At 38.9% G+C, this 19,352-nt stretch overlaps 1 protein-coding gene across 2 annotated transcripts; it reads left to right on the forward strand.

The window, feature by feature from the left end:
• Window positions 1-300: 300 nt before the first annotated feature.
• Window positions 301-19,024, forward strand: HERPUD2 (HERPUD family member 2). Of its 2 annotated transcripts, XM_044454568.1 has the most exons (8): window positions 304-825; window positions 4,804-4,881; window positions 7,895-8,008; window positions 10,031-10,185; window positions 13,062-13,184; window positions 13,745-14,068; window positions 17,492-17,606; window positions 18,186-19,024. In XM_044454568.1, the coding sequence occupies exons 1-8, from the start codon at window positions 679-681 to the stop codon at window positions 18,342-18,344; spliced, it is 1,215 nt and encodes a 404-aa protein (XP_044310503.1). In that variant the 5' UTR covers window positions 304-678; the 3' UTR covers window positions 18,345-19,024. The 2 variants fall into 2 exon arrangements, with proteins under 2 accessions (XP_044310511.1, XP_044310503.1); XM_044454576.1 differs by lacking the exon at window positions 4,804-4,881 and having other exon boundaries at window positions 301-825.
• Window positions 19,025-19,352: the final 328 nt, after the last annotated feature.

Genomic DNA, 19,352 nt, shown 5'->3' on the forward strand with positions numbered 1-19,352 from the left:
ACCCTCCCTATGGGTGCTAACCCCTTCTTTCCCAGCCGTCTTAACGGCGTGGCAGCAACTATGGAAATCCCATTTCCTCGCAGCATGCAAACATGGCGATACAGTGCCATGGGAAAGCTTCCTTCGCTAAATTATGAAAGGCAGCAACCATCTCCCATCGGTGGCGTTCCCACGCACTCCACATTCGCCCCCGCTTCGGCCGCTCGCGCTCGCGCACGCGCTGCTTGTCTGGGCCGCCGCCCCACAGCGCCCTCTGGCGTCCGCGCGCCGCAGGAGCCGCCGCCGAGCGCTCGCTAGGCAGGGGCGGTTGGTTGTTTTTCCGGCCTCCATTTTAGACTCCCTGTAAGAAGAGGGGAGGCTGACCCCATGACTGGCCCCTGCTCGCTCGCGGGGCGGTAGCGGTGGGGGCGGGAGGTTACGTGGAGGCCCGCCTCGGGCTCTTGTTGCGCGGGGCCGGTGTGTGACGCCGCTCAGAGGTGCCCTCCTCCCGCCCCGAGGCCGGGCAGGCATTGAGCTGGAAGCAACTCCCAGCGGGCAGAGATGGGCGCCCGGGGCCTCCCCGCAAGCCAAGAACGCTTCTCCTCCTCCTCCTCCTCCTCCTCCGCCTTCTGCCACTTCTGAGCCTGCTGTCCCTCTTCCGCCTCCTCGACCTCGGCGCCTGGGCCGCGGCTAGCCCCAATGGAGACCCCCGGGGCGGGACCGCCCGTCACCCTCATCATCAAAGCGCCCAACCAGAAATACACCGACCAGACCATCAGCTGCTTCCTGGACTGGACCGTGGGCAGGCTGAAGTGCCACCTCTCCAAGGTGTACCCCAGCAAGCCGGTGAGCCTCTTCCCCAGCCCTCACAGAAATCTCCCCGCTCTGCACAGGCAGTGGGCAGCCCCTCCTCTGCCGTGCTGAGTCGGACCGGGGACCTCTCTTCCTCTTCCTCCTCCTTTCTTCCCGGGAGTCTGGCAGGTACTGGCTGGTGGCCACTCTGAAAACGCTGCTGTGCTGGACTTGCTTCACTGTGCTTTAAACAGGACCCTGTGACACACAGGAATTAAACAAGTGAAGCTTCTCTCGCTGCATCTTCGTGCTTTAAAGGCTTCTTTTGCCAAACGTCTTCATTAAAGGGGGAAGTAAATCAAAACCAAAAGGTGTAATTTACTGGGAAGTGGAAGCCTATGGGCAGCACAGCCATTTCTTTGCATGCTTTTCAGCTGGCCTAGTGGTGTAGGGCAGTGATGGGTGAGAACCAGACATACCTGTCCTGACAGCATAGTCAACAACCAGGCCTTTTTGCTCTCTTCCAGACTGAAACCCCATTCTTCCAAGGTGTGTTTCATTAAGCTAGTCAGATTGTCTTCTTTGGCCTGACTTCCAACTACTAGTTGCTCGCCCTGCCCTGCCCTTTATTCTTTTTAAGACAAATGATCCTCTCTGATGTGTTGTGCAAGCTAGCCCTTCCGTTTCATTCTGCATCCTATTTCATCAGTCAGGAGTGTGAAGGCCACGTCACAGGTTGTTTATATGTGTGCTGCTGATGTTTTTAACTCATACGCCTAAAAATGTGAGCAAGCTACAGCTGCATGTTTGGAACTGTGTTTTGTATAGGGATTTTCCTGTGGAAACTTGAGATTGGCTACAGATTCTTTTCATTGTATGGGTGGCAGATCCTAGTTTGCTTCTATGCAATGTGCAAAATGTCCTAGGAACTTCTTGCGGGTTACAAATATGTCACTTCAATGGGCAAGATTTTTTATTTTTTTATTTTGGTAGACCAAAAATATCCATTTGAGTGGTGGTGGCCAAGTCACTGACATCTTCTCCTGTAGTTTATGACATTGAGTTGCCCATTTACCAGTTCTTCACTTTTTTTGAAACCAGTCAAGACAAGGATTGGTATATTCTACCCTGGTATGTGGGGTATGTGTTTGGGCAGCAAAGGTAACTGTTTCTTAACTTCTGTGCTGCATTCTCACTTCTCAGAGACAGTGGTTAGCTTAGCCTTACTCCATCCTCCTGTATCCTGGGTCTTGTTTGACTATTGTATGCATTCACTTGAGCCCTTCTCGGTTGCCACATAACTTGATTTTTTACATATTAAGCAGCTGACATCTCATTTCCAAAATAAGCTTAAATAAAAATAGGTATGCCACAAGTCTTTCCATCCTTAACAGCCTTACTCTCTGCTGAAAATCTGTCTCCTAAAGATGTATAAGTGAACAAATTGATGAGGTTAGCACTACTCTTTCAGTAGTTTCATCCTGTTTTTGTTCAGTTTTACTTGCTCTTCACAGAAACAAAGCCCCTTAACATCCTGGATACAAGGTGTGCTCTTATCCTCTGCTAGGGAATGAAGCTAATTATTTTTGTTTTGTGCATTTTGTTTAATGTACATTAAGTGGTGGCAAATCTGTTGTATTATTCTTTGAAATACACCATGAAAGTGTTCTAACTGATAAAAAGTTCTGAGAGCTTTTGGGATTAGGAAATAACAGCCCAAGGCAAGATTGCTATGTAATACTTAAGGGAGAGTGCATGGTTGAAGTTGGTTCCTGCCTGGCCTACTTGTAGTTTGTAAATTTTAGTCACTACATAATTGCTATAAAGATGTTCTTTTTAATCTTAATGTACATTCAGTTTAATGTGAATCAAAATAAATGTGATAATAGAACAACTGAATGAGGAACTGAGACTTGGAACTGAGACATGAGCTACTTTACACTACAAAATGACATATGCTCCCCATCCCATCATATAAATTCTGATCATTGAAAAGTTGGCATTGTTTTATTTATGTTTGGGTTGCCTAGGTCAGTTATTAGAGGGAAGGGGGACAGTGTATTTCAGAGTGCTTAGTACACAGATGAATTTCTGGGTCAGCCATTCATCTATAGCTGTTCATAGGGGATAGACTCTCGGTGTCCTAGATATATATTTGGGGGTAGATCAGCAGTTACTTTGGGGTGCAGAGCTGGTTAAAGTCTTATTTCCTTATTTGGTTTATTTTATATAATGATTCTGAGTTTGTATTTATTGTCACATATCAACTGAACATTATTGGAGCTACCACTTGAATGCAAGCTATCAGCCAGGAGCCAGTCAGCCCTGTAATTATATTTTTCATTGAAGGAACTTGCCTGTCTTAAAGGAACAAAGTATGTTCAACTGTTAAATCACTTCCTTCAAACAAGTATACCAACTAAAAGCATTGTGTAAGAAAATTTCTTTTTAAAATCTGGTAAGAAAGTAGTGTTAAGAGAAAACAACAAGAATTAGCTGTGATGCTGTACATGATTTATTTCCCATGATGCTGATTTTTCCTTTTTTGCCTACTCCCCTTCCCTAGTAAATTATTTTCCTGAAAAGTTCACCTGTTTTCCAAAAGCCTTTCTAGTTGGTTGAGTGCACACCCTCTGCTGTAGGGTGTGTGTATGTATGTATATGCACAGTTTAATACAGCATCATGCCTTAATGTTTCAGTAGACTACATATATAGGCTGCATTCTTTTGCACACATACTTGGGGGTTAACTGTTGAATGCTCAGATTTCCAAGCATGCATTACAGATTTTTCTTGCAAATGCCCATATGAGTGTAAAGCTGCCCTTATTCATGCTAATGACATGCAGCATATTTCTACACAACCAAGTTCCACTGGGTGCAATTGATACTGCCTCAGCAAAAGGTTCTTGTTTACATGGAGAGAGCAATCTGCACATCAGATGTATGTTAATAAAGAGCAGGGATCTGTCTTAAGGTCTTGTGGACATGAAGACAGTTTTTAAGCCATCAGATCTGGTAGCTTTATGCTATAGTAAAAACATCAACTAACCCAATTACAGAAAAGCTTGCATTCATAATAACAACTGCTAGAGTAATTAGAAATACATATGGAAACATGGATTTTCTTTGCATTTAATGCTCTTGTGATAGATGTATTGCCACCTATATGAGAGAACTTGCTTAACAGTGGTATCAGTGTGATAAAATATTACTTTATGATCTTATTGTATTAGTGGTCTTTGTGTTCAGTCACAGGTCTTACACTTGAGGGGAACTGATTTTGATCCCCCCCCCCAGCATTGCCTCAGGTGCTTGCTTTCAAATTTAGCAACAACCAACAGTTAAGAAAGATGATACTTTTCTAAGAGATATTTATTGTTCCATGGTCACAAAGGTTACATTTGTGATGTTGCTAGAGCAGAAAGAGAAGGTATTCTGAGAAGTATAGACCAAAGTATGTGTATACTTTGGCTATGAATGCTAATTCAAGGAACTGTAAAATGATGGAGTTTCAACATGTGTTAACTATCAGACGTTCTAAAGGGGAAAGCTGTCTCTCTTTGAACATGCCTACATATTAAAATCTGCAAGGCAGGCTAGGCTCTTTTGTGTGTGCCGGCAAAGATCCACTTGTGAAAGGGTTTTTTATGTTGTCCGGTGCTATGGAATGTGCTCTCTTATGAACTACATTTGACCCCTGTTCTTTTGACCTATAGAAAAGTTAGAAAACACTTTTTTGTTTTAGCTTTTCAAAATATGTAATATTAATATTTTATGGCATTTAATATTCTTTAAGGTTTTATTGGTTTGAAAAGTTGTACACCATTTGGATGGCTCTCTAGCTGAGCAGCCAGTATATAAATTGTTAACAATAAATGCATATCAAAGTACATGCAGAAATTGGGTTTTCAAATATTAATCATGAATAGCAGGAATTTAAGTCAAGTTGTCTTCATCTATAAATGTTGTTTCCAGCTTTAAACAGTACAGCTGGAAAAAAGATGAATTCTTCCTTTGTCCCATTTCTTAGTCTACAAAGGATCAGCGGCTGGTGTATTCTGGCAGATTGCTTCCTGATCACCTGCAGCTGAAAGATATTCTCAGAAAAGTAAGCTTTATTTTAACGATATACTCTGTGTAGCTGCTTATAAAAATTCTATCACACATTCTATGGAGCATTATGTTTAATTATAAACTTGTTATTGCTGTGGTGGAATGGCATGCTTCAAGTGTTCATAATTACATGCCAAAACATAATTATAAAATGTCTGGGGTCGTTCACAATTATTATTATGAACTTGTTGATGCAGTCCTAAGCACATATGTGGAGCTGGAAGTTGATTTAAGGTGTGTTCCTACAGTCTGTGTCCTTGCTGCTCAGAAGTCCCCAAACTTAAAGGCTGGCAAAATTCCTGTACACTGTTAGACTGAAGCAGGATTGAAGGGGATGCAGAGGCAGTCTTTGCCTCCTAATCCTTTAATTGCTTTTATTTTCAATAGACAGTCTTTTTAGTTTGTTTAGCAAGGATTTTTTGGAGGTGAATACAAAGAATCTGGAGGAGGCTCTGCACAAATTGTATTACATAATTCTCTTGGTGCCCACTGCAAGGGATTGGGGTCAAAACTCTGGGTAATCCTTCCAAAGTTGGAGTGCTGTCTCTGATCTCTAAAGGGGCATTCCATACCATCCTGTGGTCCCTGCAATACTTGCCTATGGACCACAGAATTGCTCTTTTAGTCAACTGACATATTAAAATATGTAAGTATTCAATATATACTTGTGTATCTTATTTATTGTATGTTGTAAATATATGCAACTATTAAAAGCATTAGATTATGTTGTTCTGATAAACTAGCAGTAGTTAACACTTATGTTGCTCACCACTGTAGTCCTGAGTTGCAGATAAAGGTGCTCCTAGGGTTAAATCCAGATGTGGGATACTGCCAGTGGTAGCTGTTTTGTCAGCAAAATGGGAGGGGGGAATTACTCTGCTCTCTTCCAAGCAGATTTTTGGATGGTAAAGAGGGCTGCAGTGGATAAGAGAGAGAAAAGCAAAGTCTCAGTGTGTTGGTTTAACCTTCCTTTCCACTGCCCCAGTACACCCTAGAGCAGAAAGAGAAGGTATTCTGAAGAGGAGTAGGATTTCTTGGCTGTTGTCACTAAAATTATCATTGCAGGAGTGGTACAATGATAGCAAGGGAAGGGGCAAAATTTGCCCATGTGGTCTTCATTGGGTTGAAGAAGAAATAGGGGCAATAGTGTATGGAATGCGTTTATAATTTACTAAGTTAATATTAACCATTACCAATATGCAATTAGGTACATCTAGAACTGTATATGGAAGCCCAGTCCGAATCCAAGAAGTAAGAATTCTAGGCTTGGATAGAGTGTAATATGCAGTAATTGTGCACTAAAGGAAACTTTGATGATTAACAGATGATCATAATAAAGATCTAAAATAAGATTCTACACTTGCCATCCCATTGTTTTTTAAAATATTGCTGAAAATGTGTTGTAATTCATCATGCACACAATGTGGTATAGTTACTGTGTTTCTGTGGACATGGGAAGAATGCCATAAAACTGCTTTCCCTGTAAAATAAAATATTGTGGTACTGACAAGTTTAATTTGCAGATTTTAACTTGGCAAGTTCTCTTGTGCAAGGAGCACTCTTTGCAAGGAGAGCAAGAAGTTTCCATTTAGTCTTTCAAAAGAAAAAAGTCAACATAATTGTGGACATATATGTGAAAGTCTCTGAGGTACTTCATAGCTTGAAGACTTGGTATGGAGCTGGAAGGATTTGGTGGGGGTGAGGATTCTGGAAGCTTGAGAAATGTGTCATGAGACTCACATCAAGGAGTACATAGTAATACTCTTCACAGTAAACATTATGGTTCCAAGAGGATGTAATAAAATTTGACAACTTGTTATTTAAAATAGTCTCTAATTTAACTGCTTCCATTTGCAAAACACAGGTTTACCTTCTTAGAAGAAGCCTTAAGCTTTTTAAAAAAAACTTACAAGCATAGGTACTATGGTATTTTGTGATTGCCAGTTATAGCTAGAAAAGCTCTATGAGCACATGAGGCTATTTTCATTCCCATAGCTGATACACAAGGGAGCAGATATTTATCCACAGGCAGCTAAAGGTAATAATAAGAATAATATTTAGTATTTATTCAACCCTTTCAGAATAATGAAAGCATTTCACACACATTAATAATCCTTACGTCACTTTTTAAAGTTAGGCCAATGATCATCTCTAGATACAACTTGTGACTGTTAATGCTGTTTTGAATAATAATTTTGATAATTTTAAATACATTTGTCTCCTGTATGATGGTGTTTATTCTTTCTTCCTGAATGGTTACCAATCCTTAGAAATTAGCAGTTCCCTGATTGATCATCTGCTAAAATGCACAGTTTCAGTGGGATACAGGGCACGTTCTATGCTGTGTTTTCAGTGGATAAGTTTAACAGATTACCAGTAGTTTGAACCCACTACATTGTAAATCTCACCATTTATATTATTTGCAACAATTTGCTCTCAGCATTTTTGAAGTTGAAATTTCTGCATAGGAGCCATGTTAACACAAATGCAGGTAATGCAAATAAGAAATCTCAGTTGAATAATTGCATTGACCTTCAGTTTTGGAAAACAATCAAGTAATTACAGATAGGATAATTAAACTTTCCTTCCATGAACTGATCTACTCCCTGTGTCACAGGAGAAGGGGTAAAATTTGGGGAGGTACATGCATTATTTTCTAACAAATAGTGGAAGAAATAGCAAGGGTGAGAATGGGTGTCAGTGTCTGATTCACCTCGCTTGTATATATTTTTAACCACAATATCTGTACACTCTAATGATAGAGGGTACGTTTTTTGTGCCTAGATTCAAATATTGGATTTGAAAAGGGATTTTATTTCACATGTTGGTATGGAAACATCTCAGTGTTCCAGCAGTCCAATAACACTTGCTATAAAATAACAGTTTAAAGGTCATGTAATCTGAATACTTACATTTGTGTGTTATTCAGCTTTATATATGTAAGCTCATTGTAGGTTTTTTCATGAATCTCACATGTTTCCTTCTAAAATGGCTCATTTTTATTTTAGCAAGATGAATATCACATGGTTCATCTAGTTTGTTCTTCACGGACACCCCCAAGTTCTCCAAAGCCTGACACTACTAGGGAAAACAATAGCTCTTCAGCATCTAGCAATGTCTCGGTGAGTTGGCTTTGTGTAAGATGTTATCATTAAGCTCTGTCAGCAGTACTGTTTTAGCTTATGTACCCTGACAGTAATAGTAGGACAACATGCAGCTGTTAACTGTTTCGTCCATTTCACATTCCAAAATATTGTTGAAATACCAGGATACTGAATATACTGGTGAGTATAACAGAACTGTAGGATCTCTGGACTTTATACATTGCTTTGATACTTTCTAACTTTTTTCATGTTGTTGAACTTGAGGACCTTAGGTTTACCCATGTTTGCATAACTGACCCCCCCCCCCCCCAGTATTTGTGCCTAATTGTGCTATTTTCCCTCAAGAAGTCTTTAGGACTATAAATGGAGTTTTTAAAATATTCTTTTTATTTTCCTGTTTGTAGTACATCCTTATGATCTTTTCCTATGAAATTGAAGAACACACACAATGTTTTTTCTAAGATATAAAATAATATATTGCCCCTTATGAAAAAGAAGTATACTCAGAAACCTAGCTTTGTAATGTGTAATAGGGATGTGCGAAGAACCACTGCCCCGGTTCAACTCAGAGCCTGATTTCTGCTAGGCCTAATTTGCATATGATCCATTTTGATTCAGTACTGAACCAGAACTGATATTTGGAAAGATCGAAGTTTTATTCATCTCATTGGCTGTCATGGAAAATTCAAAAAATACTTCCCCCCCCCCCCTTTTTTAAAAATTTCAGAAAAAGTGGTTTTGGGGGTTTTTTTTTTTTTTGCTTTTTTTTTGCGGTTATGCTTAATATTTTGTTTTATTTAAAGGGAACTACTAATATCTTTTATTTGGGGGCAGAATTGGATGAGAATTGCAGGGATAGTTGCAACTCCTTTTTGAGGAATTTAAGCCAAATTCCAGAAAGATAAAAACATGTGGTTTTGTGTAAGAGCATCTTTGAGATTTTGAGGGGAATGCAAAATTCCTTGTGCAGTTTTTCTGAAAATGACAGTCCCTATATGAGCCTGCATAAAAAACTGCAAAGTTTCAAAAGCATAGGTTCAATTCTTCATGTGGAATGAAGCACTTCATGGAGGGGGAATTGATTTCTTCTTCCCTCCCCTATAGCTTTTTATTTTTTGGAGGGGGCAGGATTTATATGGAAATGACATATAGAAGTCTCCTCTGGCAAATTTTCAGAAGGATAGATGAAGTAACTTGGCAGTTACGTAGATCAGAAACTACTTCAGAGATTTTACATAGTGAAGCCTGGTGGAAGAATGTCCATCTCTTAGGATCCCATCCTTGCCTTCCTTCAGAATAGGGTGATTGGAGTCCTAGGATTAGAAGATGTTACTCAGCTGCACTCCTCTGTTCCTGCTGTGTTTAGAGAAATGAAAGCACAAGATGATATTTGGACACAGCAAGTCTGGTATGTCCCCAAAACATGAAGCGCTGACAAATCTTTGTTCTGTGGAAGCTTAAGAAAGCTTAATCTCTGTAATTTCAGAGGAAAGCTCACTTTGCTTTGGAAACCAACAGAATCAGAACAAAGTGGCTCACTTCTGGTACAGATCTGTAAAAAAAAAGTCAGAAATACTTATAAGCTATATTAATCTCATGCCTTCAGTGATATTTGTTTACTACACAGCCCACCACATGTTACACACAGACTGTAGAGAGTTTTACCATAATGGTGGTGAATAAAGCAGAGAGTATGGTCTCTATTATGGTCCAGACAAAGATTGCCGTTTTTCTGTGGTATCCTCATGCCAATCATAATGTGAGTTCTGGACCCATCACAGCTTAGTATGTATGTTTTGTTTTGCTTTGTTTTTACTGTCTGCTTATCCTTTATCTTTTAAATAGTCCTAAAGGTAATGGAAATTAGTCTGACACATGGAGTAATATTGGCCAGCAAGCTGGCTGTAGAAAAAGCAAGAATTTGGGTGTTAGGAATGCAACTAAGAATATTTGTTTTAAGAATATTTGTAAAATTTTGTAGAAGCAGACAATTTGCATAAAACATTACGTCTGATACAAATTATTTTATTTTATTTAAAGAGTTCTGAACATTCAGGATCAACAACTCCTTCCCCATCTCAAGAAACTTTACATACTGCTGTGAGCAGTAGCCCTGATGGTGTGAGACATCGCAACCTCCCACAAGCACAAAGCAATCCATTCCCAAGCCATCCATTCCCATATATAATGCAAGGGTGAGTAAAATGTCTTATCTTACTATTTTCAAAGCAGCATTTAAACATCTTTCTTTAGTTTAAAAATACTAGAAGAGCAATCATGTTTGCCTAAAATGTTACAGTAGTGTTCACAGAGATCACTATGGGAGAAAACAGCTTTAGGTAAAAGATCTCCCCCACATGATGCAGATTTCCTCTAGAGGACAAAAATCTGCAAGGCTTCCATTTAATGTAACGAGTATGTGTAATTCTTACCAGAACTGAGTAACTGATTTTTTTCTTGTGTTTAGAATGCTTCAGTTCTTAATTATTGTTGTAGTGATGTCTTTGGGAAGTGCTTTCCTGAGCAATATTCTAAGCTTTCAGTACTTTGATCAGCATCTGATAGACCTTTGTTATTGGTTGCATGGCAGGTTTTGGAATAGGCCTGCAAATGTTAATATAATTCTGTAAATATTTCTGTGTTCCATTCTTAGAGGAAAGGAGTGAAGGATAAGAATGTATTTGCTTTATGACAGAGTAATAAGAATCAGAATTGAGGGTGGGGTTTTTTTTGCTGGCTTTCATCCATAAATGAATTGCTGCAAATTACATGTTCTCTCCTAATTTTTGTGTTGTTACAAAGAAGCAAAACATATGGGGTAGAATTGTCCAGAAATATGTATGTTATCATTTTTGAGGAAAATTAAGACAGTGATTCCCAGCAATCTTTTTGTACAATAAAAGAAAAATAAACTTTGCTGCCAAAGCTAACACTCTAGCATGAATATTTTTAACATTATGCCTTGCTGAACATGCTGGGGATCAATGGTTCCTTTAATGTATATTCTGAGAAATGAAACTCCTCAATTTGCAAAAATTGACAAATGTATACATAATGCATGATTATGGAAACAACTGATACTTCAGATGTGAATTTCTTTTCTGTATGCCATATATATAAGATCATACCTTTCAGTTCTTAGGTTAGTTAATATGAAATGGTTCATACATGTAAACCCAATTTATTTTCTACATGCTAAGCCATATAGATACAGTAATGTGTGGAGAACTGCTTGAAAAAGTGAGATATTTCTTGAGGACATCTGGCATCTGCTGTATTTCAGCTGTCTGGTTCATTTTAACATTTTTTCCTATGAAACTGTATCTGTGAACACTTGGATACAATAAAGCAAGATGTGTGGATAGCCAGCTGGGGGAAAAACAGCGTGCATGCATACTCTTTCTGCACACGCACGATCTCTGTCTCTCTCTGTATAGATAGATAGATGGATAAATTTTTAAAACATTGGCTGTCTCAAATAACTTGGTTTAAAATAAAATCTAATTTTAACACAAGGATTTTTAAATATGTAAATATGATTTCTTAAAGTGAATCCTTTTTGCCAAATGTGTACTTGGTACCTGCTTACCTAGGAATAAGCTTCACTGAAGTAACGCTGCATCTCTCTTTTCTCTCCTGCCTCCACCTTTCTCCCATCTTCTCAGTCTGAGTACAGAACATATCAGCAAGGTCTCTTGTGACAACTTGCTGCCAGTTTTCTTTCTGAGATAGAATTGTGGTCTGATGCAATAGAGTTGCATCAACTCACATTGCTGATACTGTGAATACATAGTATTATTGCCCTTAAAGAGAACAGGACATTCAAGTTCTACAGGATCATTTTAATACATGAGTTGTTGTAGCTGCTTCTAAAATACTAAGAGCTGTAAAATCTTATAATAAGACTTTATAACACTTTGAATGTAATGTAGTACACACAAAGCTTATGTCAAAATACTAGTCTACTTGTCCTACCTTAAAATGGCCATGTAGGCCATTGGTATTTCAAGCAAGATTGGATACAGGATCATACTACAGATTCAGCTGAAGATTATGTGCTCTTCTCTTCTCTTGCATACTAAAACATTCACATGCTTAAAATCTGTCTGTAGTCTTGGCAGTATATGAATAGATCAGCATTTTTTTGCAAATACCTATATTCGGCATCCAGAAACGTTTTAGATTGTTGGCATATTGGGAATTTTGAATGAGCATCATGGGCAATCTCACAAAATGGCTGCTATGGGGTCTTGTTTCTTCATAAAGGATTATCATGGTGGGTGAAACCATGTTTTATCAGTCACAAAGCACTCATTTCACACAGAATATCTTGGTGAAACTGAAAGAAAAGTAACTTGTTCAAGAACCTAAGTACAAATCAGAGGCGGGGTCTGAAGTGCTAAATACAACATCACTAATTCAAGCTGAAATAAATCAGGAGGGACACCAAGCCAGGTGGGAGGCAAGACAAATGCCCATAGGCACCAATTTGGAGACACCAGATCTGCATTGATTGTCCTTAGAAAGGAGCTGCTAAGTGTTATGTTACATGCTTAAGATCCTACCGTGTTGAGTGTGTTGTATTGTTGTTAAATTGCTAGACTTAACAGCACTAGACCATTACATGCTAGGAATTTTTAAAGTAAAAATATAGTAAACCATGGCATGTGGAATCACTGTAACATGTGATATGACATTGCTTTTCATTCTTCAGCAGAAAAATGGTATAAACTCAATCTACTAACTGTGGTTTTCTTAAAGGACAAAGATTGTTCTGTTTGGAAACTGCAGCCATATTCTAATTACATTGGTACCTTGGCTCACAAATGCCTCAGTTCACAACCAAATTGGGTCGCGAACAGAAATTTCAGAAAATTTTTTCCTCAGGTTGCGAACTCTGCATTGGGTGATGATTGCAATCGGGCCTGTCTTCCCTGCACTGGTGTGATTGCAGTTGTGCTGGGCAGGGGGGAGATGGCTGCGATCACACCCGTCTGTGGCCAAGGTACCACTGTATGCATACTTCCGTTAAGTGATTCCCTGACATGTGTTTTGCTTTAATTCTTTCTAGCAATGTAGGAAACCAGTTTCCTGGGCAAGGAGTGCCAGCTGGATTTTCAGTGTATCCTGCTTTCAGCCCTCTACAGATGATATGGTGGCAGCAGATGTATGCACGGCAGTATTATATGCAATAGTGAGTACAAATCAGTGCCTCTTTTGATTAGCATTCAGATGGCCAGGTGATGATAAAGATGTGAATTCTAGGTTTTGTCTTTGTCTGGTTTAGATAAACTATTTTTGAAACAGAAATTAGCTTCAATTGACTATTCAGTACAAGAATTGCTGCATTGTAACAATTGCTTATTTATGAATAGCCTCAGTTTTATGTTTGGGGGCTGATGATGTATAGTAAAGTTGTTACAGGAGAATTGTGCCCAGTATTCTTCCATGGTGAAGGGTTTTCTTGTGAACTTGCCTTTTCATAGACTGTCTTTTAAGTGTGTGCCCTTTTGGAAAATGAAAGGCCACCATTACAGAAAGCAACTGTGGTGTCAGTTGCTGCTTCTGAATCCACTATAGCAGTCCAGTGGATGGTGTTAAGGGAGAAGATGCAGGAAGTTGGTCATGTTTAGTATGCAGGAAATTTATCCAGCATATTTGTTGGTGGTTGTGGAATGCACTGTACAATATCTGTGCGAATTGCTAAATAACAAAATTTATAACTTAAGACACTCTTAAATGATTCTCTTACAGCCAAGCTGCAGTTTCAGCCCAGGCAACACCCACCACTGATTCCAGTAGTCCTCCGGTTCCTCAGCCCACAAATTCTGAGCGTGCTCCTGCAAATGAGCCCCCAGCAGTTCCAAATGTAGCCCCACAGGAGAACAGGCCTGTAAATCAGAATGTCCAGATGAATGCTCAGGGGGGCCCAGTAATGAATGAGGAAGACTTCAATCGAGACTGGCTAGACTGGATGTACACCTTTTCCAGAGCAGCTATTCTCCTAAGCATTGTATATTTCTATTCCTCCTTCAGTCGGTTTGTGATGGTGATGGGAGCCATGTTACTGGTTTACCTGTAAGTAAATTTTTATTTATATATAGCATTGTTTTGTAAAGTCAAAGCATTTTATATTAGAGATGAGTGAGGATTTAATCTGTTTTGTGTTTTTGCACAAATGTCTCTGATACTTATCTCCCAGGCCAGTGCTTAGATCAGAAGGCATACTAATACATAGTTCTGTGAACCTTTCTGCAGCATGCATTATCAGCTAATCATTTATGAAGTGGTCTGAGGGATTCCTTTTTTAAACAAAATAACTTTTATAAAGCAGCTGCAAAATATGACATTTGCCAAGTGTATTCAGAATGTACCTGATAATGCTGATACAGAAATATTAGTATAGGGGGAAAATATGAGTGCCCCATGTATCCCATCTTCCCTTTGAGGCAATCATAAGGCAAAAAATAGAATTTCTACCACTGGTTCATGGGGGCTCCCCATCTTTTCTTTTCTTATTTTTTTATTTAAAACATTTTTATGCCGCCCCCATTGCAACTTTTCACTTTTACATACAGTTGCCCAGGAAGGGATAGCAAGCCATGATGCACTGTTGTTTCCTAGGCATTTTCAGACACATTTTCAATTAGTGTGGCAAAGGTTCTACTTTCTGTCTGCTCCAAGCAGAGATCCAGTGCCAGTCAAGGTGCTGCTTGGGCATTTGTGGGGCAGTTGACAGTTGCCTGGGCCAGCTTGGCAAGAACAAGGAGTTTGCCACTCATGCCAAGAAGCTCACCAGTTACCGGTACTCACAGTGGGGTCAGCTGCTTCGGTTCAGATGACATCATGGGTACAAAAACAACCTCAGGATCAAGATATGGGTTATCAAGGTGGCATGTTGCCTGCAAACAAGCCAACCTCTGGTAAACCTTCTGGGTTCACATGGCATGGTTTGTCAGCCACAGTGGGTTGTTGTGTTGTGCAAACCCAGTCAGTGGCTTGGCTAAGGCTACCTAGTGAGTTCACAGCTGAGGCCTAATTTCAACTGGGGACTTCATGTCCAATGTTCACATAACCCAATCTTTAAAATATCATATTGCATAAAGAGCATGACTTGTTAATTTTAACTCTCTTTCTCACTCTCTCCAACTTTGACAATCCTTAATTCATCATAAAGGGTTTATGTTAATTTCATGACCAGAATTATAGTTTTCATGAATTTTAAAGCCTCACTGAGGCAAAACTGATCAATTAGAAAGCTCAATTTGTTAGTCTTTATAATAATTTTTAAAAATGTAGTAATTCTCCCTCCCCAAACTGAGGGCCCTCATGTAAAATTCTGTATTCCAAAGTATATTAGTTCATTTGAGGGAATTTAGGCATGTAAATACAACTGGATTTGTTCAAGCTATTTTCAAAGACTAGAAATGGAATATTCAGCACACACAGTATTAGTGGCTAAGCTATTTCAGTGTGCAAATTTTATTGATGCAAATCAAGCAGAAAATGAATCTGAATATTCTAACAGTTGCTATTATGGTCATTGAAGGTACGCAGGCTTCTAAGATCACCATAAATGAGATGGGTAATGGGGGTCCTGTTTGAATACATCTGAAGCTGTGACCTGATTTGGATGGTACAATAATCCACCATGGGTAACCAGGCAAAATGAGTTGTCATATTTTCCATGAATGAGTTGTGTATTTTTCATGAACAGCCATCTTGGAAAACCCTGGCCTGATTAGGGTTGTTCTTGCCCAAGATGGGATGTTGTGGCATCAGAAGCTGGCAGGGCTGTTTCATTTTGGGTTGCCAGGTACAGCTATATGGAACTGTATGGCAACAGCAGCAACAGAGCCCATGTTGCTTATTTTTTGTGATCTTGCCAGTGGCTATCTTTCCACCAAGACAGAAATGATGGAAGGAGCAGAGGACAAGTAACAGTAAGAAAAAGGAAGGGCCTTGTAATGAAAATTCAAAGCACTGGGAATAGGGGTGGCAGGAAGCGGAGTAAGTGAAGCAAAAATATATTTGTGGGTAACCCCCTCACCTCCTTCACTTTTCAGTTGAAAACTTGGCAGTTGGTCCCTAGCAAATATGCACAAATGAGCCTGTATGCATTCACACTTCATCCATTTCCTGGTTTGTTCCCTGTTCCACGACTGCAGCCTTTGACAGTTGCAGTAAGCAAGGAAATTGACTAGGCAAGGCTACAGTTATTGCACAGCCTTAACAGCGCACTTTTCAAAGACAAAAGTTGCACAATTTTTAGGGGCTGATTTTTTTTAATGTGCTTTCTTATGGCTCTGGTAGCAAATGAAATGGAGTAGCAATCAGAGCGGAGAGGGAGAGACAAGATGAGTTCTGCTGCAAAGAACACTGGGATATGTGCTAGAGCTGGCTAGAGGACTGATGGGGAAGGAGAGGGAGAATAAGCTGTGTTAAGCCCATTCATTTTTCAGGCTAACTGTGGATTGCTTAGTGAGGAATGACCCTATTCTGACTTATTCACAGAACAGTTTAGAGTGACATATGTAAGGATACACATGCATGCAATGGGAGAAGTGAGAAACTCCCACTCACCTGGAACCAAGCATGTATTCATTGGATTATAACTATGTGGTCCTAATTATAAAAGCACATCCAGTAGGTGGCCATGTCATGAAGCAGTCATACTTGGAGAAACAGCTGTGATTAATCAAGTCCCACCATGGATACGCACTTCACAGCGCGCTGATCTCAATTTAGTCATGCTTAGAGTAAATCCACTGAAGTTAGTTATGCCTTAAACCCCGTTGACTTTAGTGAGTCAGTACTAAGTATGAATGAATTTAAATCCTCTTTACTGTCAAGTAGTAGTGAATAGGGTTAATCATACTGAGACTGTAAATCTTTGTTTTATTAGCCAAGGTTTTCATTTAGACATCTAAGTAAAAGTATAAAATACCATTATTTTTACATATAGTACTAAGAAATAATTTTGAACAATATTGTAATGAAGCGACGTCTACATGCTTTGTATTTATCAATCAGCATAAAATAAAGGGCAATGTCAAAGTCATGCTATCTCATTGAACTAGATGATGCGAGCTTTAATTGTCTTAGTATTGAGTTATGTTTTTAAAATGATCTTCTCTGTAAGATGAAGTTGGCTCTGAATGATATGAATTCTGCAAATGGTTTATTTTGCCAGTGGCCTGAACAGTTGGTGGTTGATACAGCTTGATACATACAGAGGAGAATCTTTCAAAGGTCTCCTAAAATTCCTAAAGCTTTCCTAAGTCATGCTGTTCCATGTGATTAAATGGGAAAGTTGGATTAATTTAATGGATATTTGTATTTACTTTGGTCTGTTCTTTCTCTGCAAATAAGTTGAATGAGACTTCCAGTGGAGAACTATTCCATTCTGCTTTGTCAACATCCTTGTTGTTATTTTGTTTGTTTTTAGATTAGGCAGGTATATCATTTTTAGTAACTTTCTGCATGTGTGTTATAAAACAGACACCAAGCTGGGTGGTTCCCATTCAGGCAAGAAGGAATCCAGCAGCCTGCAGCAAATAATGCAGATGTGAACCACGATGGGCAAAATGTAAATAATGCCGGACTTGAAGAGATGGTAGGTATATGCAAACTTAGGCACAGTTGTTGCATGGTTACTTTTTTCCACAGTAGTTGAAGAGCTGTGCCAACCTGCACTTTAAGAAATACTACTACTCTGCTGATATTGCCTTTAAAGTTGGAAATTGAAATTAAGGCTGTGATCCTAGATATGTTTATTGAACACAATGGAACTTATTTTATTTATTTATTAAAACATTTCTATGCCGCCCCTTGCCGAAGCCTCGGGGCGGCTCACAACACAAAATAAAATACAATAAAATACAAAAATAACAATATAAAATTAACAATATAAAATAAATAACAATATAAAAGAAACTTCTGGAACGTACATAGGATTGTGCTCTTGAATGTGTAACATTTGCTGTTCAGAAATGTAGTGTCAATTTTGCTGCAGCTTCTTTGTCAAAATTATCAATTTCTTTCCATTTCCTTATTGGATTACATTGTGTTTGAGAGGTTGAACAGGACATGGTATGTTTCGTAAGAAGCTGCAGTGTTCAGTTATTTCATTAATACAATTTTTATCCCTTGGAATTAAAACAATTAAGCCACTGAGGAATTTTGTTTTATAAAGGAACGCCTTATGGATGATGGGATTGACGAAGACAGTGGTGAAGATATAGTTGATGTCAATACAGAACAGCATCCTGGATTTATGGCTTCCGCATGGTCCTTCATCACAACCTTCTTTACATCCCTCATCCCTGAAGGGCCTCCACAGGTTGGCAACTAAACAAAGGAAGACCTGTCAGTAGTACAGCAGCTATGCTTTGAAGTGGAAGTTGACTCTAGGGGGGTATTTTAAATACAGTGCAATTTCAAAAGATTTATAATGTAAACTTTCTGATCATGGTGTACAAAAATGTGTATTTTTTCATTTTCAGCTTTTTCATGCTTATGGATATTTTAAAGCAAAAGTGGACTACTAAATGCTTTTTTAAAGTTGTCTTCTTTATAGAAGAAAAAAACGTAAAACTATTGGTCTTCCATATTATTGTTTTAATTGTGTTAACACTGAGACAAGCTTGTAGTTGGTATGCAATGTCATCCCTTTAAAGAGTTGTTAAATTACAAGTGTCAGCAGTAATACTTAAGAAGTAAGATCCTTCACAGTAAAATAGAACATGTGTAGGAATCTGTGTGTGTGTGTGTGTTTTGTTACCAATTGCTTAAAGCAAATTGTATCACAGTTTGGGGCAACTCAGTCTTGCCAGCATCATGTATCTCTCCTTCATCACTCACACACATAATAGCATAGATAAAACAGCAGCTCTTCAAAGGGAACAGGCAGTTATGGAGTACACTACAAACTGTTAATACATGCTGTTCTTTTTTTTTTTTTAATATGTGTACTGGGAAGCACAGACTCATGTAATTAGTTTTTTAATTAAAAGGCTACATTGAAAAGAATAATCCTTTGAATCATTCACTATTTATCTACAGTAGTAGAAAACTTGGAAAAGTGCAGAATACACATTTGTTGAATGAACAGAATTTCTGGTTTCCTCTGTTTGAGTAGGAGCCTGCAACCAAATAAGACTGAAGTATTGATGAGTTGGATTTTTTGGTACTTTTTTCCTATGTGCTTCATTTAGAACAGCCTTCCTGAACCTGGTGCCCTGTGTGAACTGTAGTTCAATACGTTGGGAGAACACTGGGTTGGAGAAGGCTGTTTCAGAAAAATCACTGAAAAATTCAGTTGTATTTTCAGTGGTTTAATACAACACCACATTTTAATAAT

The sequence above is a fragment of the Varanus komodoensis genome, unplaced genomic scaffold, assembly GCF_004798865.1.
Source record: "Varanus komodoensis strain SLA01 unplaced genomic scaffold, ASM479886v1 scaffold10, whole genome shotgun sequence".
Lineage (NCBI taxonomy): Eukaryota > Metazoa > Chordata > Lepidosauria > Squamata > Varanidae > Varanus > Varanus komodoensis.